Source organism: Seriola aureovittata, chromosome 3 (genome assembly GCF_021018895.1).
Source record: "Seriola aureovittata isolate HTS-2021-v1 ecotype China chromosome 3, ASM2101889v1, whole genome shotgun sequence".
Taxonomy (NCBI): Eukaryota; Metazoa; Chordata; class Actinopteri; order Carangiformes; family Carangidae; genus Seriola; species Seriola aureovittata.
This window is the reverse complement of record NC_079366.1, coordinates 31,585,771-31,606,298: the sequence shown is the minus strand read 5'-3', so window position 1 is coordinate 31,606,298 and position 20,528 is coordinate 31,585,771. Positions and strand designations below refer to the sequence as shown.

Below are 20,528 nucleotides of genomic sequence, written 5' to 3'. Positions count from 1 at the left end.
GTCACAGGTTGTGTGTGTGTAGCTGCCCAGTGCCAGACGCCTCTGACAGCCCCGCCCCCTCTTTCCTTCCCCGCCCCCGATCCTTGACTGTGACGATGATGAAGAGGAGTGAATGTGCAGCCACACCTGGTCTGGTCCTGAGCTCTTCATCAGTGTGACGCAGACTTCGATGTCTCCCATCATGCACTTGGACTGTCTTTCTCTCTAATACAGAAACCTGATCATCTGTGACACCTGCAGAACCTAAGTTCTCAGAGGAACCCGGGTTCTTCTGAGTCACAGGGAGACAGGTCAGAACCTCCCACCTGGGCCATCAGGTGACCCCATCCCTCCAATCACAGGACACGACCAGAGACATACTGTCTCTCAGTCTCCTGGCTGCCTTCAATCAAGTTCTCACCCAGCAGGTTCATCCTCACACAAACTGATTTAACCTCCTAGGACCTGGCGTCCACATATGTGGACCTCACATTTTGGGTTCTCTAGACCACAATACTAACTTTTCTCAACAAGGGCCTGGTGACCACATGAGGATATTATACTGCCACTCAGTAATAGAAATGCAAAACTAATGTCCTCATATGTGGACATCGTTTTTCTCAGGTCCCAATCAGAATAAATAACAAAGAGAAATTAAAAATGCACGCCATGCAAGAGTTCGGGTCTTAGGAGGTTAAGGTGGACTTTGTTAAGGTGGAGCAGCTCTTACCGGCGAGCGCCTTGATGCGGGAGCGTTCGAAGAGCCGGGCCGAGCTGTTCTCATTGTCCCATTCGTCATCCCAGCGGTTGTTGACTGTGTCGTTGCTGCTGTACTGCTGCTGCAGCTCCATGTGGTCGTACTCGGCGGCCACCGTCGTCATCATGACCTTTCACCTCTGACACGCCTCAATGTCAGCGGGGACACGTCCACATCAGCAGCTTCAGGCCGAGACCTGTGGGACAAAGACAGACAGGAAGTCAACGTCAACATCCTGGACATGGTTACAGTTTTGATTTATGATTTTTTTTTTATTTATATATGATGCAATTAATTCACTCATTCATTCATTTAATTTACTGATTTTTATAAAGATGTATATTTGTTCAAACTCTGTAAAAGTCAAAATCTGTAACTGCTGAATGAAATTATTATAATTATTAATTATTAATATTATTATTAATATTATAATCATCATATTAACTTTATCATTATTATTTTATTATTATCATTACACAGTATATTGAATATAAAGGTTGTTTTCATGGTGTTTAAAGTTTTAATTAAGGTATGATGACACTCTTCAGTGTGACGATGTTTCAGCTTCAGGTTGAATGAGATTCATAATTAACATGAATAATTAATTGATCACCTGGAGGCTCAGACTGCGCAGAGGCTCGTTCACACATCACATGACAAAAAGAGACGAGGTCATGCTGTTTATTAAACACTAGATCATCTGCCTCAAACAGATGTTTAACATCTGTAATCAGCTGTTAAACATCTGTAATCAGCTGTTAAACATCTGTTTGCTCAGTATCAGAGTCAGAGTGGCGGAGAGAAGATGTCAATCACAGATTCAGTCTGAACATCTGTCCAAACATCTGGATGTTGAATGTAAACAGTGAATCAATCAGACGGTAATACAGTGTGACAGATGTTTCCAGATGTGTCCAGATGTTTCAGGTTAAACTCCTCTGTCTGTAAATAACTGATGAACCGAATCTTTAGAATTCTTTTTTCAGGACGAAGCAGACGGAACATATTTCCCAAAATTCCCAGCGAACGTCTCCTGACACGAGGTCACAGGAACACGAGACACTGAGGAGAGTCACAACACACACACACACACACACACACACACACACACACAGCCAGTAGATGGCGTTCTGACCTCAGACTGTTCCTATTGAACTGAACGACCTTGAACATGTGTCACTCAGTCCTCCAGCTCTTCTTCTTCTTCTGCCTCTATCTCTGTAGCTGACACATCAGAGACCTGTCAGACTTTACTGTGTGTCTCTGAACAGTCGGGGGGGGGGGGGGGGGGGGGGGGGTAAGAACCATCCAAGGGCTCCAGACTGTGTTGCCGTGGAGCTGGGGGTGGGGCTGAAGGCTTGTCTATTTTGTGTCCTGATCAAACATGTGGATCAATCACCTTTGATTTCCTGTTTAATTCTGGAGCAGCAGCAGCTGAGGCTCATGGGTAATGGCTCCACAGACTGATCCAGTTTCAGGAAGTGGAGCTCAGGAGCCATTACAGCACTCAGAGGACGTCCTGAGGGACTCAGTGCACTAATGGACATGACTTCCCAGAATCCTCTGCTGCACGATGGAAACAGATGTTTGATCAGTCTGAGAGTCGACAGCAGCTGCATCAAGGAGGACGACAGGTCAGAGGTCAGAAGTCAGAGGGTTCTGTCTGACTCATTTTCATATCGTCACCAGAGACAACACAACGCCTGACTCCTACCATCAGGCCGTCGTCATGGAAACCCTCTGAACCAGACCGATAGTGTAAAAGGTGTTTCACATGACTCGTTCACATGTCACTTCTACTTCTCTGATTTTTTATTGCTCACTTTGTAACGAACAATAAAGTTTTTATGATTGAATCTTAAAACTTTATGTCTTTAAACAGAGAAACATCAGAGGAGGAAACATGATCCTGGATAAAAATAGAGGAAAGTTTCTCTGCGGAGAGATGGGGGGGGGCAGGAAGTGTTAGCGGCCCCCACCCTCTCCCTCTGGGTCTGCCTGTTTGGGTTCACATCGCTGCACATTCCCCAAACATGACGAACAGAAACTCACAGAGAGCGTCCTCATCCACAGCCCCGCCCCCACCCCACCCCTGAGAGGAGGTCACGGTTCAGACTGACCCCCCCCCCAACCCTCCCAGAGTCCACCACCATCATAAATCAATACTGCCACTTTTTAAACAGAAACATCAGAGAACAAAGAAAACAGTAGAAGCCATTTTGTTTTTAACAATACGACTGAGATTAGCCCTAGTTAGCTTAGCACAAAGACTGGGAGTAGGGGGAACCTGTTAGCCTAGCTTAGCATAAAGACTGGGAGCAAGGGGAAACTGTTGAGGGGGCTTTAATTTACACAAATAACATCAGATTTATGACTCAACCCCCCCCCCCCCCCCCCCCCCCCACCACCACCACCACACCCACCATTCCTCTGATGCATTTTTTAAATATATACTGGAAGGGAGGGTCCTCCCAGTGCGTGTGTGTGTGTGTGTGTGTGTCCGTCCTCAGCTGTGACTGTCAGGCACTGAGGAATGTTTGATGGTATTTCAGTCAGAGCCATTTGTTCATCAACCCCCCACCAACACACACACACACACACACAAACACACACCTGTGTGTCACCTGTCTCCAGCAGCAGCTGTCCACACACAGTTGGTTGTTGCTCAGTTCCACTAGCAACAAGCTGAAACTGTTAGCGACAGCATGTACATCCTGTCATGTGACTGTCAGCTGACTCACTGTTTCAGTGGTTCAAGTGTTTGACTGATCTCCAAACACACTGAGAGAAAACCTGTAATTTATGTTTCTGAACAAATCACACAAACGAGGAGCAACATCGAAAGAAGGAGCCGCGCTAGCTGCTTCCAGTCTTTATGCTAAGCTAGTCACAGTCAAACTATCTGATTACCAGCAGCTGAATCAGCTGGGATCAGCTGTGATACTGTGGAAGCTTTAACCAGGAGGATTCTCTAGGAAGTTCTACAGACTCTGTTTCTCTGGGGCTTTATTTTGGAGGGACAACAGAGCTGATGACATCATCAGGAGTCAAATCAGGTCTGATGGGATCAGGTCCAATGGTTCAGGTCAAACGGATCAGGTCTGATGGTTCAGGTCTGATGGGATCAGATCTGATGGGATCAGGTCCAATGGTTCAGGTCCAACGGATCAGGTCTGATGGGATCAGGTCTGAGGGGATCAGGTCTGATGGGATCAGGTCCAATGGTTCAGGTCCAACGGATCAGGTCTGATGGGATCAGGTCTGATGGGATCAGGTCTGATGGGATCAGGTCTGGTGGTTCAGGTCTGAGCGGATCAGGTCTGATGGGATCAGGTCTGATGGGATCAGGTCTGATGGTTCAGGTCTGATGGGATCAGGTCCAATGGTTCAGGTCAAACGGATCAGGTCTGATGGTTCAGGTCTGATGGGATCAGATCTGATGGGATCAGGTCCAATGTTTCAGGTCCAACGGATCAGGTCTGATGGGATCAGGTCTGAGGGGATCAGGTCTGATGGGATCAGGTCCAATGGTTCAGGTCCAACGGATCAGGTCTGATGGGATCAGGTCTGAGGGGATCAGGTCTGATGGGATCAGGTCTGGTGGTTCAGGTCTGAGCGGATCAGGTCTGATGGGATCAGGTCTGACGGGTCTAGTCTGATGGGATCAGGTCTGACGGTTCAGGTCTGATGGGATCAGGTCTGATGGGATCAGGTCTGATGGTTCTGGTCTGATGGTTCAGGTCTGATGGGATCAGGTCTGAGGGGATCAGGTCTGATGGGATCAGGTCTGATGGTTCAGGTCTGATGGTTCAGGTCTGAGGGGATCAGGTCTGATGGGATCAGGTCTGATGGGATCAGGTCTGATGGTTCAGGTCTGATGGTTCAGGTCTGAGGGGATCAGGTCTGATGGTTCAGGTCTGATGGTTCAGGTCTGATGGTTCAGGTCTGAGGGGATCAGGTCTGATGGTTCAGGTCTGATGGTTCAGGTCTGATGGTTCAGGTCTGAGGGGATCAGGTCTGATGGGATCAGGTCTGATGGGATCTGGTCTGATGGTTCAGGTCTGATGGTTCAGGTCTGAGGGGATCAGGTCTGATGGGATCAGGTCTGATGGGATCTGGTCTGATGGGATCTGGTCTGATGGGATCAGGTCTGATGGTTCAGGTCTGATGGTTCAGGTCTGAGGGGATCAGGTCTGATGGTTCAGGTCTGAGGGGATCAGGTCTGATGGTTCAGGTCTGATGGTTCAGGTCTGATGGTTCAGGTCTGAGGGGATCAGGTCTGATGGTTCAGGTCTGAGGGGATCAGGTCTGATGGTTCAGGTCTGATGGTTCAGGTCTGAGGGGATCAGGTCTGATGGTTCAGGTCTGAGGGGATCAGGTCTGATGGTTCAGGTCTGAGGGGATCAGGTCTGATGGGATCAGGTCTGATGGGATCTGGACCAGGATGAATCTGTTAAATCTGAGTTGATGTTTTTCAGACTCAAACCTGGTTTTAAACATCAGGATTAAAAATACAGACCTAAAACATCGAACCCAGATCACATGATCCTCAGATCAGCTGTCTGACACAACAACAACAAACATCAGACTGAGTCGAAACAGATGAAGAAGAAGAATGAGCTCAGTGAACAGAGCAGGGTGGAGTTATTAGATTAACACACACACAACACACACACAACACACACAAACACACACCTGTGTGTCACCTGTCTCCAGCAGCAGCTGTCCACACACAGTTGGTTGTTGCTCAGTTCCACTAGCAACAAGCTGAAACTGTTAGCGACAGCATGTACATCCTGTCATGTGACTGTCAGCTGACTCACTGTTTCAGTGGTTCAAGTGTTTGACTGATCTCCAAACACACTGAGAGAAAACCTGTAATTTATGTTTCTGAACAAATCACACAAACGAGGAGCAACATCGAAAGAAGGAGCCGCGCTAGCTGCTTCCAGTCTTTATGCTAAGCTAGTCACAGTCAAACTATCTGATTACCAGCAGCTGAATCAGCTGGGATCAGCTGTGATACTGTGGAAGCTTTAACCAGGAGGATTCTCTAGGAAGTTCTACAGACTCTGTTTCTCTGGGGCTTTATTTTGGAGGGACAACAGAGCTGATGACATCATCAGGAGTCAAATCAGGTCTGATGGGATCAGGTCTGATGGTTCAGGTCTGATGGGATCAGGTCCAATGGGATCAGGTCTGATGGATCAGGTCTGATGGGATCAGGTCCAATGGTTCAGGTCAAACGGATCAGGTCTGATGGGATCAGGTCTGAGGGGATCAGGTCTGATGGGATCAGGTCCAATGGTTCAGGTCCAACGGATCAGGTCTGATGGGATCAGGTCTGATGGGATCAGGTCTGAGGGGATCAGGTCTGGTGGTTCAGGTCTGAGCGGATCAGGTCTGATGGGATCAGGTCTGATGGGATCAGGTCTGATGGTTCAGGTCTGATGGTTCAGGTCCAATGGTTCAGGTCAAACGGATCAGGTCTGATGGTTCAGGTCTGATGGGATCAGATCTGATGGGATCAGGTCCAATGTTTCAGGTCAACGGATCAGGTCTGATGGGATCAGGTCTGAGGGGATCAGGTCTGATGGATCAGGTCCAATGGTTCAGGTCAACGGATCAGGTCTGATGGGATCAGGTCTGAGGGGATCAGGTCTGATGGGATCAGGTCTGGTGGTTCAGGTCTGAGCGGATCAGGTCTGAGGGGATCAGGTCTGATGGTCAGGTCTGATGGTTCAGGTCTGATGTTCAGGTCTGATGGGATCAGGTCTGATGGGATCAGATCTGATGGGATCAGGTCTGATGGTTCAGGTCTGATGGGATCAGGTCTGAGGGGATCAGGTCTGATGGGATCAGGTCTGATGGTCAGGTCTGATGGTTCTGGTCTGATGGTTCAGGTCTGATGGGATCAGGTCTGATGGGATCAGGTCTGATGGATCAGGTCTGATGGTTCAGGTCTGAGGGGATCAGGTCTGATGGTTCAGGTCTGATGGTTCAGGTCACAACACCTTACCCCCAGTCTGATGGTTCAGGTCTGAGGGGATCAGGTCTGATGGTTCAGGTCTGATGGTTCAGGTCTGATGGTTCTGGTCTGATGGGATCAGGTCTGATGGGATCAGGTCTGATGGATCATGGTCTGATGGTTCAGGTCTGAATGGTTCAGGTTCTGTGGGGATCAGGTCTGATGGGATCAGGTCTGATGGTTCAGGTCTGATGGTTCAGGTCTGATGGGATCAGGTCTGATGGATCAGGTCTGATGGATCAGGTCTGAGGGGATCAGGTCTGATGGTTCAGGTCTGAGGGGATCAGGTCTGATGGTTCAGGTCTGATGGTTCAGGTCTGATGGTTCAGGTCTGAGGGGATCAGGTCTGATGGTTCAGGTCTGAGGGGATCAGGTCTGATGGTTCAGGTCTGATGGTTCAGGTCTGAGGGGATCAGGTCTGATGGTTCAGGTCTGATGGTTCAGGTCTGAGGGGATCAGGTCTGATGGTTCAGGTCTGAGGGGATCAGGTCTGATGGGATCTGGACCAGGATGAATCTGTTAAATCTGAGTTGATGTTTTTCTGACTCAAACCTGGTTTTAAACATCAGGATTAAAAATACAGACCTAAAACATCGAACCCAGATCACATGATCCTCAGATCAGCTGTCTGACACAACAACAACAAACATCAGACTGAGTCGAAACAGATGAAGAAGAAGAATGAGCTCAGTGAACAGAGCAGGGTGGAGTTATTAGATTAACACACACACAACACACACACACACAGTCATTTCCTGGTTATCTGACCCCACCCTCCATCGCTGATCTGTGGTCAGTACAGAGAGAAACATTTCTGCTGAATCACAGAAGCTGCAGCAATGAGCTGAACCATTGATTAACTGAATCATTGATTAACAGGCTCTGCTGCTTCTCATGATAAACACATGAAAACTGAATATCTGACATGATAGTGAGTGACATCATCCACTGCTGCAGGAAGTGACATCACACACTGAACCAGACAAGTCATTGATCATTCCAGATAACAACCAGCAAGTTGATCAATAATGACAATAATGGTTATTAGCAGCTCTATAACAGGTAGAGATGGACTGGATGATCCACATCTGGATCCAGCTGTGGTTCAGTCCATTAGAACCCGAGCTACACGCAGAGCCGTCCTCACACGAACACAAAGCGGTGTGGGCGGATGAATCTGCAGGGTGATCAGGTTAGACAGGAAGTAGTCCCAGAGGTGGAGGCCTGTGACTCACAGTGGAGCTGCAGCTTCATTCATCTCATTTCATGTTCATTAGATTTTGTCTTTAACAATTATGAAAACGAGATAAACGAGACAAAAAGATTATTGTGCCCCCACAAAATCCATCCCCCATCCACTTCCTGGTTACATTAGTGACGTACGTTAACGGCGTATGGAGGATTGCATCATCGGTTCAGAGACTTTCTATATATGGTCAGGAGAGACCACGCCCTGATCGGCTGCTGTCCCAGGTTACATCCATGCTTTTATTTTGAAATCTGTCATTTTATTTTGTTTTTTCTTTTTTGATAGAGCTTGATATCAACAAGTTGCTGCCAGGATTATTGATTATGTTCATTTATTAGCTTCAGGTCAAACTGAACCAGTCACTGATAACTAGTCTGAGTCTGAGTGAACCTGTTAACCTGTTAACCAATCGTCATGGTAACCTTTTAACGAGGCTGATGACACTGACCCATCCCAGTCTCACTGCTCTGGGAAAATATGAGCAGGAGACAGAAGGACACACACACACACACACACACACACACACACACACACACACACACACACACACACACACACACACACACACACACACACACACAAGCTTAAACTCATCTGTTTAGAATGATGAACAACAATAATTATCAGCTGATCAACATTTAAGAAAAACACAGAGTCCGTTTGTAAAGAATCCTCCTCACAGCAGAGAACCAGAGAAAAAGGGGAACCAGAGAACCAGACATCAGCTGATCAATTAATGGTCTCAGCACTAATCGATCAGAAGCATCTGCAGCCTGAACAGCTGATGGAGATGAAGCTGTTGTTCTACAGTGTAAACGTCATTAGATCCATTAGAACCGAAGAAGATATGAACATGATTAATGAAACGTGACGGAGCTCTGATGTGTCCACGTTCTCTAATGTTCCTGTTCTATAAATGTTCTGCAAATGTTCCGGCTGTATTGATTATTTCCCAGAACAAGACATCCTGTCATCCTTACATTAACACTAATGTGTTTTTAAAGAACATCTGGAGAACCTCTGAAGCTAATGAATGTTACAGTAACAACAGAACGTTCTACAGAGGCTTTATGAGAACATCCTTTGTGAGCTGTGGGAGGTTGTTAGAATTCTCTCAACTTTAGAGAACAAACTGTTGTGACAGTGTTTGAATGACGCAGAACAAGTGGCTGCTGGACGTTTTAGACCCAAGTAGAACATGGCATACTAGAACCATCAAGGAACATTCTCCAAACATTCAGGGGAGGTAAAAGTAACCACACAGGAGACATTAGTGAACGTTTCCTCAAGGTTTTTGTGTTACTGTGAGAGAACGTTCTTTGGAGTTCTTCACAGAACATTCTGCAAGCGAGAACAATAGAACAGCATGGGAGCTTTAGGAGAAAATATAGGGATGTTTGGATTCTCCTAACTTAAAACATTCCAGCGTTTCTGTTTCTATAAAGTTTCTATGTGGTAAAGGAAGTGATGTTCTCTTAACATTCAAAGAACTAAAACCTTCAAACAACATTTTCCACTCACTGGATGGAGGTTCAGGATCCCCACACAGGAACCCTAAGGGAACATTCCCTGACAGCATTTAGGAACCATGAGAGAACGTTTTGTGTAGAATTTCTTGAAACCTTCTTTGAAATTTGAAGGAATAGAACATTATGGGAACATCATAATGTTGTTGGGACCCTGACTTTAAAAAGTTATTCCCAGAACAAAGTTGGTGTTAACATAGGCAGAACATTTCACATAGAACCTTCAAGGAACAAATGTTCTGTAAATCTAATCACACAGGAACTGTTAGTGACAGGGGAGGTTCTTAAACACTTAAAGGGAACTTTAAAGGAACATTATAAGCCAGTTGAGATTCTCTTGACTTTAGAAAAACATTCTCAGAACGTTTTTGAGAATATTGTTGACTGAAGGTTCCTGTACTTGTTCTCAGGAACATGTGAGTTCATGTTTGTTAAAATGTTACTTTAGAAAACTGTAAATTAGAAACCTTTAAAGAACGTTCTGTGGAGGTAAATGTAACGACACAAGAACATAGTGAATGTTTTATGTGTAACAACTGGAGAACGGTCTATGGAGGTACTTGGGGAACATTCTTTGTAGAACTGTAACTGCAACAATTTTTCTTTTCAACATTAGTTTGTGGACTTTTTGGCCTAAAAGGCAGAATATGATAAAAGATGTTCTTTAAAGTTCCTGAGCCCATGATTTTAAACTTCCACGTTTTGTCCAAAACCCAGATCATCATAGAACATTCAAAATACACAAAAAGCTGCAACTCATCACATTAAAGAGGTGGAACCTTAAAAGAACATTACAGGAATGTTGGGGTTTCCTTTACTCTGGTTTGTTCCTACAACCAAATGGTGCTGGAATTTTTTTAACGTATGGATAACATTCGTATGTTTAAAATAAGGTTCCTCGGATGTTCTTTTAAAAAGTTTTACAGCAGAACCTTCAGGGAACGTTTTCCAGATGTTCTATGGAGGTAAATTATAAGAACTGAATTCTGTGGAGAACTTCAAGGAGGATCTGACAGAACAGTACGAGAACATGAAGGGAACGTTTCTGTTGAGTCTTTAGAAAAACATTCAGTGAACGTTCCTACAGCCAAATATGGACGTTCCCTGCTTTAAGTTTATATGATGCTTCTGTTAATGATCTATTAAGTTCTCCTTTGATCAAACTGAACTCTGTTCTGTGAACTTTAGAACGTTTCACACCAGAACCCGTGAGGTTCAGGAACTGTTCTAGTTCCAGAGCTGCAGCGTCACAGTAAACATGAAGCAACTGTTAGCAAACTGTGGTGGGGGGGCCTTTTCAGTGTGGGGGGGGGGGGGGGGCTGCTGAACTGGGTACGGCCCTGTTTAAAAAACATAACGGTTCTGGAGATACAGACGTACCGAGCAGAAACCGGAAGGGGGGGTGAGAAGGGCGGGGGGTGATGTTGTTGTGTTTGCAGTGATTCACTGAACGTCGGAAAAACGTTCCCACAATGTTTCTGCAACCGACCCGCGTATTGGGTGGATATTTCGGAGACGGGCCCGCTCGGCTCGGCTCGGCTCGGCTCGGCTCCTCTAGTCCGGTCTGTTTTCCAGTATTTTCTGCTCAGCTCTGATCGCGCCGCCCAGCACCAGCCGGGGACAGCTGCTGCAGGCCGGACACCTCCCGCTCATTCTGCCGCTAAAAACCTCCGCAGCTGCGCGCGGTCAGACTGTTTGGGTCGGTGAGAAGCTCCACTGTTTATTGTCCTGAATACACACATTAACACACACACACCACCTCCTCCTCCTCCTCCTCCTCCCGGGGCCACGCCTGTTTTTGCGTCCATGCATGGCGCACCGTTATTATCCTCCATCCTCATGCCGAGACAAATGGCTGCTGGCGGGGCGGGGGTACGACCAGCGGACATGCGGGCTGAGAGGCACCGCGGCACGGCTGCATGGTGCGGATCGGGCCGGGAGAGAGGACCGGGGCCTCCGGGAGCCCGGGACTCTCTGCTCCCGAGTCGAGTCCGATCAGCGGATTCAGCCGCGGCTCCTCCGACATGAAGCGAAGTTTGCGGAGGATCCGCGGCTCCGGGAGTCGCTCCCTCCCTCCAATCACAGTAACAATAGAGACACAATAGAAACAGGTAGAAACACAGAGGAGGCCGCTCACCTGCTCAGAAGATCCAACAGTCTCCAAAGTTCAGCGGAGAGGACGAAGAGCCGGAGCCGGAGAGACGGAGCCACGGACGGAGAGACAGACAGGAGGAGCCGCTGCTGCTGCTGCTGCTGCTGCTGCAGGGAATGACGGGAAAGAATCCGCACTGCCCCCTCCTCCCCCCCCCACCCCCCCTCCCCCCCCCCTCCTCCCCCCGTCCTCCTCCCCTCCTCCATCACACTCTCTCCAGTCTGCATCAGTGGAGTCAGATCGGGTCCGGATCAGACTCAGATCCTGGTTTTCATCTTTTATTTCTCTGATTGGACTTTGTGCTGCGTTCACGGACATCTCTGGTTTCTACGTAAAACTCCAGCTTTGATAAAAACAACATAAACAGTCCTGAACTCCTGTCAGCGCCTCCTGCAGGCCAGACTTCACATCCCCCCGTTTGTCCTGGGGGGGCGCTACAGGAAAAATCAGACCGGTTCAGGTTCGTCGTCTGGAGACCAAGAGCAGGTCCAGACTGAGACCAGGACTACAAACAGCTGTTTGAAACCTTCAGTTTCTACTTGATTCTATTTTACATGTGATCCTCCAGCTGTTTTCTCAGTAAGTGACCCTTGAGTGAAGAATTGTTATCCTGAATGTTTTGAACCATCAGTCTTTATTTTGTAGTTCATGGTCTCAGCATCAGGAGGTTGTTTTTACTTCCTGTCTCAGTTGAGGCCTGAACTACGAAGCAGGTTCAACACACCCAGGATAACTTTCTGAACCTAACATTGACCTGATCACCTGCTCAGCTGACTCTGGTTTACCTGTCCAGGTACGAGTGTGTTCATGTGAAAGAGGCGGAGTTGTTAATTATAAGCAACATCGTCTGAACCACGTCCAACAGGGACATTCATCAAGGTGAAATGTGACAATATGATCACATGACTAAAGATATCATGTAAATAAGAGCATGAATTATAGAACTTTATTATTACAACTGTTATCAACATGTGAAGCAGATGAATGTCTGTTTCTGCTGCAGAGAGGAGAGGAAGAGGAGGAGGAGATGAAGAGGAGGGGAGGAGAAGGAGGAGAGGAAGAGAAGGAGGAGAGGAAGAGGAGAGGAAGAGAAGGAGGATAGGAAGAGGAGAGGAAGAGAAGGGGGAGAGGAAGAGGAGAGGAAGACGAGAGGAGAGGAGAGGAAGAGGAGAGGAAGAGAAGGAGGAGAGGAAGAGAAGGAGGAGATGAAGAGGAGAGGAAGAGAAGGAGGAGAGGAAGAGGAGAGGAAGAGGAGGAGAGGAGGAGGAGGGGAGGAGGAGGAGATGAAGAGGAGGGGAGGAGAAGGAGGAGAGGAAGAGGAGAGGAGGGAGGAGGAGGAGATGAAAGAGGGAGGGGAGGAGAAGGAGGAGAGGAAGAGGAGGAGGAGAGGAGGAGATGAAGAGGAGGGGAGGAGAAGGAGGAGAGGAAGAGGAGAGGAAGAGAAGGAGGATAAGAAGAGGAGAGGAAGAGAAGGAGAAGAGGAGGAGGAGAGGAAGAGAAGGAGGAGACGAAGAGGAGAGGAAGAGAAGGAGGAGAGGAAGATAAGGCGGAGAGGAAGAGGAGAGGAAGAGGAGAGGAGGAGGAGAGGAGGAGAAGGAGGAGAGGAAGAGAAGGAGCAGAGGAAGAGGAGGAGAAGAGGAGGAGGAGAGGAGAAGGAGGAGAGGAAGAGGAGGAGGAGGAGGAGAGAGGAGGGGAGGAGAGAAGGAGGAGGAGGAGGAGAGAAGAGGAGAGGAGGAGATGAAGAGGAGGGGAGGAGAAGGAGGAGAGGAAGAGGAGGAGGAGAGGAGGAGATGAAGAGGAGGGGAGGAGAAGGAGGAGAGGAAGAGGAGAGGAAGAGAAGGAGGATAAGAAGAGGAGAGGAAGAGAAGGAGGAGAGGAAGATAAGGCGGAGAGGAAGAGGAGAGGAAGAGGAGAGGAGGAGGAGAGGAGGAGAAGGAGGAGAGGAAAGAAGGAGCAGAGGAAGAGGAGGAGGAGAGGAGGAGGAGAGGAGAAGGAGGAGAGGAAGAGGAGGAGGAGGAGGAGAGGAGGGGAGGAGAAGGAGGAGAGGAGAGAGAAGGAGGAGAGGAGGAAGAGGAAGAGGAGGGGAGGAGAAGGAGGAGAGGAAGAGGAGGAGGAGAGGAGGAGATGAAGAGGAGGGGAGGAGAAGGAGGAGAGGAAGAGGAGAGGAAGAGAAGGAGGATAAGAAGAGGAGAGGAAGAGAAGGAGAAGAGGAGGAGGAGAGGAAGAGAGGAGGAGACGAAGATAAGGCGGAGAGGAAGAGGAGAGGAAGAGGAGAGGAGGAGAAGGAGGAGAGGAAGAGAAGGAGCAGAGGAAGAGGAGGAGGAGAGGAGGAGGAGAGGAAGAGGAGAGGAGGAGGAGAGGAGGAGAAGGAGGAGAGGAAGAGGAGGAGAGGAGAGAAGAGGAGGAAGAGGAGGAGGAGAGGAGAGGAGGAGGAGAGGAAGAGGAGAAGGAAGAGGAGGAGGAGAGGAAGAGGAGGAGAAGGAGGAGAGGAAGAGAGAGGAGAGGAGAGGAGGAGGAGGAGAGGAGGAGAAGGAGAAGAGGAGGAGAGGAAGGAGGAGAGGAAGAGGAGAGGAAGAGGAGAGGAGGAGGAGAGGAGGAGAAGGGGGAGAGGAAGAGGAGGAGAGGAAGAGGAGGAGGAAGGAGGAGGAGGAGAGGAAGAGGAGGAAGAGGAGAGGAAGAGGAGGAGGAAGAGGAGGAGGAGAGGAAGAGGAGGAGAAGGAGGAGAGGAAGAGGAGAGGAAGAGGAGAGGAGGAGGAGAGGAGGAGAAGGAGGAGAAGGAGGAGAGGAAGAGGAGGAGAGGAAGAGGAGGAGGAAGAGGAGGAGGAGAGGAAGAGGAGGAGGAGAGGAAGAGGAGGAGGAAGAGGAGGAGGAGAGGAAGAGGAGGAGGAGAGGAAGAGGAGGAGAGAGGAGTTAACCTGCGCAGGAGCAGGTCAGGAGTTCAGCATCAGTTACCATGGTGATTTACCCTGGTAACAAGGGAACCACCGTCCTCAGATCCTGCCTCGTAGTACAGACCTCTGCTCTCACCTTCTCTCACCTTCTCTCACCTGCTCTCACCCGCTCTCACCCGCTCTCACCTTCTCTCACCCGTTCTCACCCGCTCTCACCTTCTCTCACCTGCTCTCACCCGCTCTCACCCGCTCTCACCTTCTCTCACCCGTTCTCACCTGCTCTCACCTGCTCTCACCTGCTCTCACCTGCTCTCACCTTCTCTCACCTGCTCTCACCCGCTCTCACCTTCTCTCACCTGCTCTCACCTTCTCTCACCTGCTCTCACCCGCTCTCACCTGCTCACCTGCTCTCACTTCTCTCACCCGCTCTCACCTTCTCTCACCTGCTCTCACCTGCTCTCACCTGCTCTCACCTGCTCTCACCTTCTCTCACCTGCTCTCACCTTCTCTCACCCGCTGTCACCTGTTCTCACCTGTTCTCACCTGCTCTCACCTGCTCACAGGAATAAGGATATGAATCATTTACACGGAACATGTTTCATACTTCATCTGAACACATGATCATTATTCTTCAGTGATCGACTGTTTCTGTATCAGATGTTTTACTTCAGATAAACACTTGTCATTATTAGTTTAACTGTTGTTTGTTTTCTTGTCCTTGATTTTTATTTATTGTTTACATCATGATGTCATGTTTACCAGAGTGAGGAAGAGTAGCTGCTGCCAATCTAATTAAATAAATAAACCTACATCAGACAGAGGCTCTGACCTCTGTGTTTGAGCATCAACAGGAAGTGATGTCACACAGAGGGCGCGGCTCCAAGTCAGTGCTAATTAATAATTAATGGCTCTGTTAACATCTCACTGCTGTCAGCGGAAGAATTCACAACTGAGGTAACTGCTGCCGAGGCTCATGGGTAATGTAGTCCTCAGACAGACAGAAGATCCTGGAACATTTCTGAGTGCTGACCGGTCTGGATCATTGGGGGGGGGGGGGGGGGGGGGGGGGGGGGGGGGCACTTCCTGCTGTAAAGTGATCCATGCTGACAGTCAGCAGCTCTCAGCTCGTTACCGGCTGATGGACTCAGTAATGATCCCTGATGGGAAACGCTGAGGCTTAATGAGCTGTGATTGGATAAACACTCACCTGAGAGCCGTCTGCTGTCAGTCCAGACCACACCCACCGTCTCCCCCGTCACATGATACAGGAAACACTCAGCTCATCTACCGGATTCATGATCTTCATCAGCTCCTCGTGATGAAGAGGAGCAGCTGTTTGACACTTTGATGTTACCTGGTTTCTTGACGGACACGGTGAAGACATGATGACCCGAGGATACACCTGCACTGAACCTGGATGGGGGGGGGTGTCGAGGAACGAAGCACCTGTCCTCTGACATCACAAGAACCAACATGGTGTCAATATTTATAATTACTTAAAAGTCAAAGATGCAAAGGAAACAGGATCTTTAGTTTTATTTTATTTTATTTATGAACAGTTTGAGTGAATGCTGCTGATTATAGTAAAGACCGATTGGACCGTTATCGTCCAATCAGATTCAGGTCCAAAAACAGGGTGAAAATCTACTTGGAACTTCAGGGTCAACAACAGTGTGGGAACTTTGAGTTTTACAGTTTTCTGCTCTGTATCTGTTCACACAAATACTGTGTGTGTGTGTGTGTGTGTGTGTGTGTGTGTGTGTGTGTGTGTGTGTGTGTGTGTGTGTGTGTGTGTGTTAGAATTATTTAACTCTTTTTGACCCTATTCTGATCCCGTACTCCAACACAGCAGCATGTCAGCAGGGTCAGGACGCCTTCGGTGTTGCCTTCAGGTACAGTGTTGAACCCAGGGTTTCTTTTTAAACCCCACACATGATGCGTTCACTGTCTCTCCCTCCGTCGTCCTGCAGGAATCAGCTGATCAAAGTTCAGAGCCACAAAGAGTCTGAAAGATTTCAGTTTTTCATTTTTAATCAGTTTCTAAAAACATTTTCACTGAGAAGAATTTACAGCTGAAACTGATCAAATCAATCAGTTATCAATAATCAGTTATCAGGACCCGGACCATGTGATGAGGACTGAACAGGTCTACGGGACACAAAAGACGGACTGTGGTCCAGACGCAGCCTCCTTCACCGTCTGTCTGGACTCAGACAGCAGAGAGCTGATGGATCAATGAAACGATAAATAATCAATGTTTGTCTAAGTTTCAGCTGAAATCGACACGTGTCCATCACGAGGAACAGAAATGACTCAGACTGAGGTAAACCAGCAGAACGTGAACCCGGCCCGACGCCGGCCCAACGCCTCTCAGCCGGACATGACACAGGGACGTGACCCAGGTCTCTGGATCCAGATGTGGTTCTGTGCTGTTCGTCAGAGACGCAGCAGCTCGTCTCGTCTCCACCGTCACTGACCTCGGTCAAAAATAGAAAAGAATCAGATCGATGGAAAATAAACTTCATCACAGAGAAAAGAGGCGGGAAACGAACGGCGGTCAGAAGTCCAGCCACTCCGTCATGTAGATGCAGTTGGACGGAGATATTTCTCCTCCCTCATGACAGTCGTCAAACACCTGCGGAGAGAGAACAGGTACCACATCACCTGCAGGTCTCCAACAGAGGCGTGTGTGTGTGTGTGTGTGTGTGTGTGTGTGTGTGTGTGTGTGTTGTGTGTGTGTGTTACCGGGCAGAGGCCGCAGGGCGTCTTCACCAGGCCGGTGGGATGGATGACGGGGTTGACGCCGCGGTACAGCTTCATCTGTCCGTCCACGCTGCCCACCGTTCCCTCCTTGGCGGCGATGACGGTCATCTCCACCTTCCCGTCGTAGATCAGCGTGTTCAGGATGGTCTCGATGTCGTCCATGGACAGATCCACCTGTGAACACCTGTCAGTCAACCTGGGAGCGCTTTATTCACTTTGGTCTGGCGAGTTTCTCTGAATAACGTGTTTGCCTTGCGGCCCCTCAGGCGGTTATAGTGACGTGTGATTGGCTGGTTTGAGTGTGATGTCACCTTGCTGATTCCCAGCTCACAGATGTATTTCCAGACTTCATGCGAGGTGGCGAAGGAGCTGTTCCTCTGGACCATGGGACTCTGTTTGCTGTCCCTCGCTGCTTCTGCCTGAACACAAACCAACAGTGAGGGTCACATGATCCGAACCAGACCCCACACTGAACCGGGGGAGGGGGGGGGGGGTACTCATGCCTCAGACCCCCCCCCCCCCCCACATGAAGTTTTTTGAACCTTGCTCTGCAGGAACTTGAAGCACTGCTGGTTGAGAACTTCGACAAACTCGGACTCAAAGTCCTGGTCGCTGTACCAGGCGCCCCCGGTCACCGAGCGGTCCGGCTGCAGGTTGTACAGCATGTACACCTTCTTCTTAGACGCCTGCAAACAGGAAACACACACCTGTCAGGAGGAAAACCCGTATCTCCACAGCTGATCAGAGAGGCTCAGAGTCATGTGGAACTCACAGCCACAGACTTCACAGCTTTGATGAGTTTCTTGCTCTCCAGGTTCTTCAGGATCTTGTTGATCTCCGTCAGAGGAAGGTTGCTCTTAAAGCGGATGTCTCTGCTCCAGATCCCTGCAGACACGAGAACTCAGGCTCTGGATCTGACGGGGCGGAGATGTGCGTGAGCTGGCTGAGCCTTACCTTTGTTTCCTGCGTCCTCGATGATCTGGTACACCAGCTTCTCCTGGTTGTCTGAACCCTTCATCTTACTGAAACAGTGGAAACAGCTCAGGTTCAGTTACAGGGACAACAGCTCAGGTTGTTGGGGGGGGGGGGGGGGGGGGGGGGGGGGGTCATGGACAAGGCTCTGTAGTTTATATTCGTCTGTGTTCACACTTCTCACACACACTGTCAGTGTTTCCTTCGGTGTGTGTTTCATCACTGCTGCTGTGTCGTAGCTCTGTGTTCTAGCAGCGTGCTCGTGTCTGTGTAGTTGTAGCAATAGCAGCATCACTCACCTGCAGAGAGGACAGGTGTGTGCTGTGTTTACCTGGAGGTCTGAGCGTCCTTCATTCTGTACAGGAGACCTGAACTGTTCCTCAGAAGGTCCAGGTGACCCTGGAACAGGTGAACAGGACGGGTTCAGACAAATTGACATCATCAATAAACTACCAGCTGAGAACATGGTTACAGTCTAATCTGAGGAACCAATCAGGAGAGAGGAGTCAGCAGTGACATCATCACAAGACTGACCAATGAGAGCAGCTTGTTGATGGCCATGGCTCTCTGCTGCGGCTCCAGGTGAGGCATGTCGTTCTGGATCACCTGGTCTGTGATACCATGAGGAAACTGCTGACACAGCTCTTTGATCCTACACACACACACACACACACACACACACACACACACACACACACACACACACACACAGAGGAAGTGTTAGTGTCTGTAAAGATGGAGGATGGAGCTGCGATGATGAATCGATTGACAGAAAATTGATCTGTTACAATTCTGATAATCGACTGATCGTTGTAAATTCTCTGCTTCTCAGGTGTGAATGACTTCCTGTTTCCTGTGTCAGTAACAAAATTAAAACGTTTGAAGACGTCCTGTTTATATCTATAGTTTATATCTGCTGTGAACCTCCTTCCTGTCTCTACTTTTCTCTTTTACATGTTTAATGTCATTAAAACTGTCAAAAGCAAAAATAACATAACTGATCATTTCCTACAATTAGATCAAATATAGATGTTCAGTGTGAACAGAGACAAGCTACAAACAAACAGACAATTAACATTAATTAATACGTCATCATGTCTGCAGTGTGTACTTATTAAAAAAGAGAAAATGTTTATATTTCTTCAAGTATGGCATCAGAAAATATCAGTATCATACTGACACTGTTCATTTCTAATAATAATAATAATAATATTCTCTAAATAAAGGTAAATGGAAGAGAATCTCAGCAGGGAGCAGGTTACCTGCAGGTAACATCAGGTGACTGTGTTCACCTGGTGACGTTCACACTGACCAAACACTCTGGATTTAACTGAACAGATAAAAATGAAGCTCCACTTTAGACATGAAGAGCTCCTTGGAGGAGGACACCCAGAGATGCTAACAGTCCTCCCGGCGGAGAGCAGACACTGTTCAGGTTCTGGTGACAGAGACTGTACGTGTAATGGGCCGAATGGACCCGGACTTCACAGAACTACTACACGGGTCAGAGAGAGTATTTTGGCAGCACGTGTTCACCGGGTCTGACAACAGCCAGTAAAGACGACACCTGTCAGGATTTACACGGAGCCCGCTTCCTCTCTCTCCGGGTGAACCGCGGGCTCCGGGATGAGCCTCGCTGTCGTTGTCCCACTGACCTGTTCTCAATCTCGGCAGGGTCCGACAGGTTCGTCTCCTTCTTCACTTTGACTTCAGACATTTTCTTAAAACTCTGTCCTCCGTGTTTCTGTCTGCGCCGCTGTGGGTCAGCCTGTTAGCCTGTTAGCCTGTTAGCTAACGCTGGTTCAGGGTCCTGAAAAGTTGGCTGCCAGCGGGGCGTCCTGAAAACTGCCTGTTTAAAAACCTGCTCATGACAAAAGCGGAAAAGATAAAAATGGAATGAATAAAGAAGGAAAAGAAGGAAAAAATAAATACTGCGTGTAAAAGCTACTTTAATTTAATTCCTTCATTGCTTTCTTAAATACTCATTTATGTGGTTCATATGATTTTAACATGGAAATAAAAGCAAACTTTCATGCACATGTAATTTAAGACGAGTCACGCGTCAGATGATGAAATAACATGTAAAAACGTTACATTTATTTATTTATTTATTATCGTAACAATTCTACAAATATTTTCTCTCCTCCACGATTTTTCTACATTTATAAATTAATTGTATGTTTGAATATAAATAAAGTTAATTAAACGTTA

General features: G+C 48.1%; 3 protein-coding genes across 7 annotated transcripts in view; 1 reads left to right on the top strand and 2 right to left on the bottom strand.

Annotated features, from left to right (window-relative positions):
• Window positions 1-11,831, bottom strand: part of LOC130166855 (spectrin beta chain, non-erythrocytic 1-like) — a 39,354-nt gene extending 27,523 nt beyond the window's left edge. For both annotated transcript variants that reach the window (XM_056372653.1, XM_056372654.1), the window contains exons 1-2: window positions 11,677-11,831; window positions 710-932 (exon numbers count right to left, since the gene is read on the bottom strand). In XM_056372653.1, coding sequence (XP_056228628.1) covers window positions 710-863 — 154 coding nt within the window. In that variant the 5' untranslated portion in view covers window positions 864-932; window positions 11,677-11,831. The remainder of the gene's footprint in view (window positions 1-709; window positions 933-11,676) is intronic.
• Window positions 11,832-16,110: 4,279 nt separating this feature from the next.
• On the bottom strand, window positions 16,111-20,400 carry polr3f (polymerase (RNA) III (DNA directed) polypeptide F). The gene is made up of 9 exons (XM_056372738.1): window positions 19,973-20,400; window positions 18,852-18,969; window positions 18,649-18,716; window positions 18,300-18,367; window positions 18,118-18,230; window positions 17,888-18,031; window positions 17,657-17,764; window positions 17,328-17,519; window positions 16,111-17,217 (listed from the first exon to the last, which is right to left on the bottom strand). The coding sequence occupies exons 1-9, from the start codon at window positions 20,032-20,034 to the stop codon at window positions 17,140-17,142; spliced, it is 951 nt and encodes a 316-aa protein (XP_056228713.1). The 5' UTR covers window positions 20,035-20,400; the 3' UTR covers window positions 16,111-17,139.
• Window positions 18,991-20,528, top strand: part of dzank1 (double zinc ribbon and ankyrin repeat domains 1) — a 13,248-nt gene continuing 11,710 nt past the window's right edge. For 2 of the 4 annotated variants that reach the window (XM_056372701.1, XM_056372697.1), the window contains exon 1: window positions 18,992-20,001. The gene's annotated coding sequence lies outside the window, so the exon portion shown is untranslated. Of the gene's footprint in view, window positions 20,002-20,528 lie in introns of all 4 variants that reach the window. The other 2 variants (XM_056372703.1, XM_056372702.1) reach the window with 2 other exon arrangements.

Bases quoted from the DNA above. Each gene is read 5' to 3' on its own strand.
- polr3f (XM_056372738.1), bottom strand. From the start codon at position 20,034: ATGTCTGAAGTCAAAGTGAAGAAGGAGACGAACCTGTCGGACCCTGCC. The intron at 18,970-19,972 runs GTCAGTGGGACA...GTGTGTGTGTAG, and splicing joins CCTGCCGAGATTGAGAACAG to GATCAAAGAGCTGTGTCAGC. The intron at 17,218-17,327 runs GTAACACACACA...CTCTCTCCGCAG, and splicing joins CGCCCTGCGGCCTCTGCCCG to GTGTTTGACGACTGTCATGA.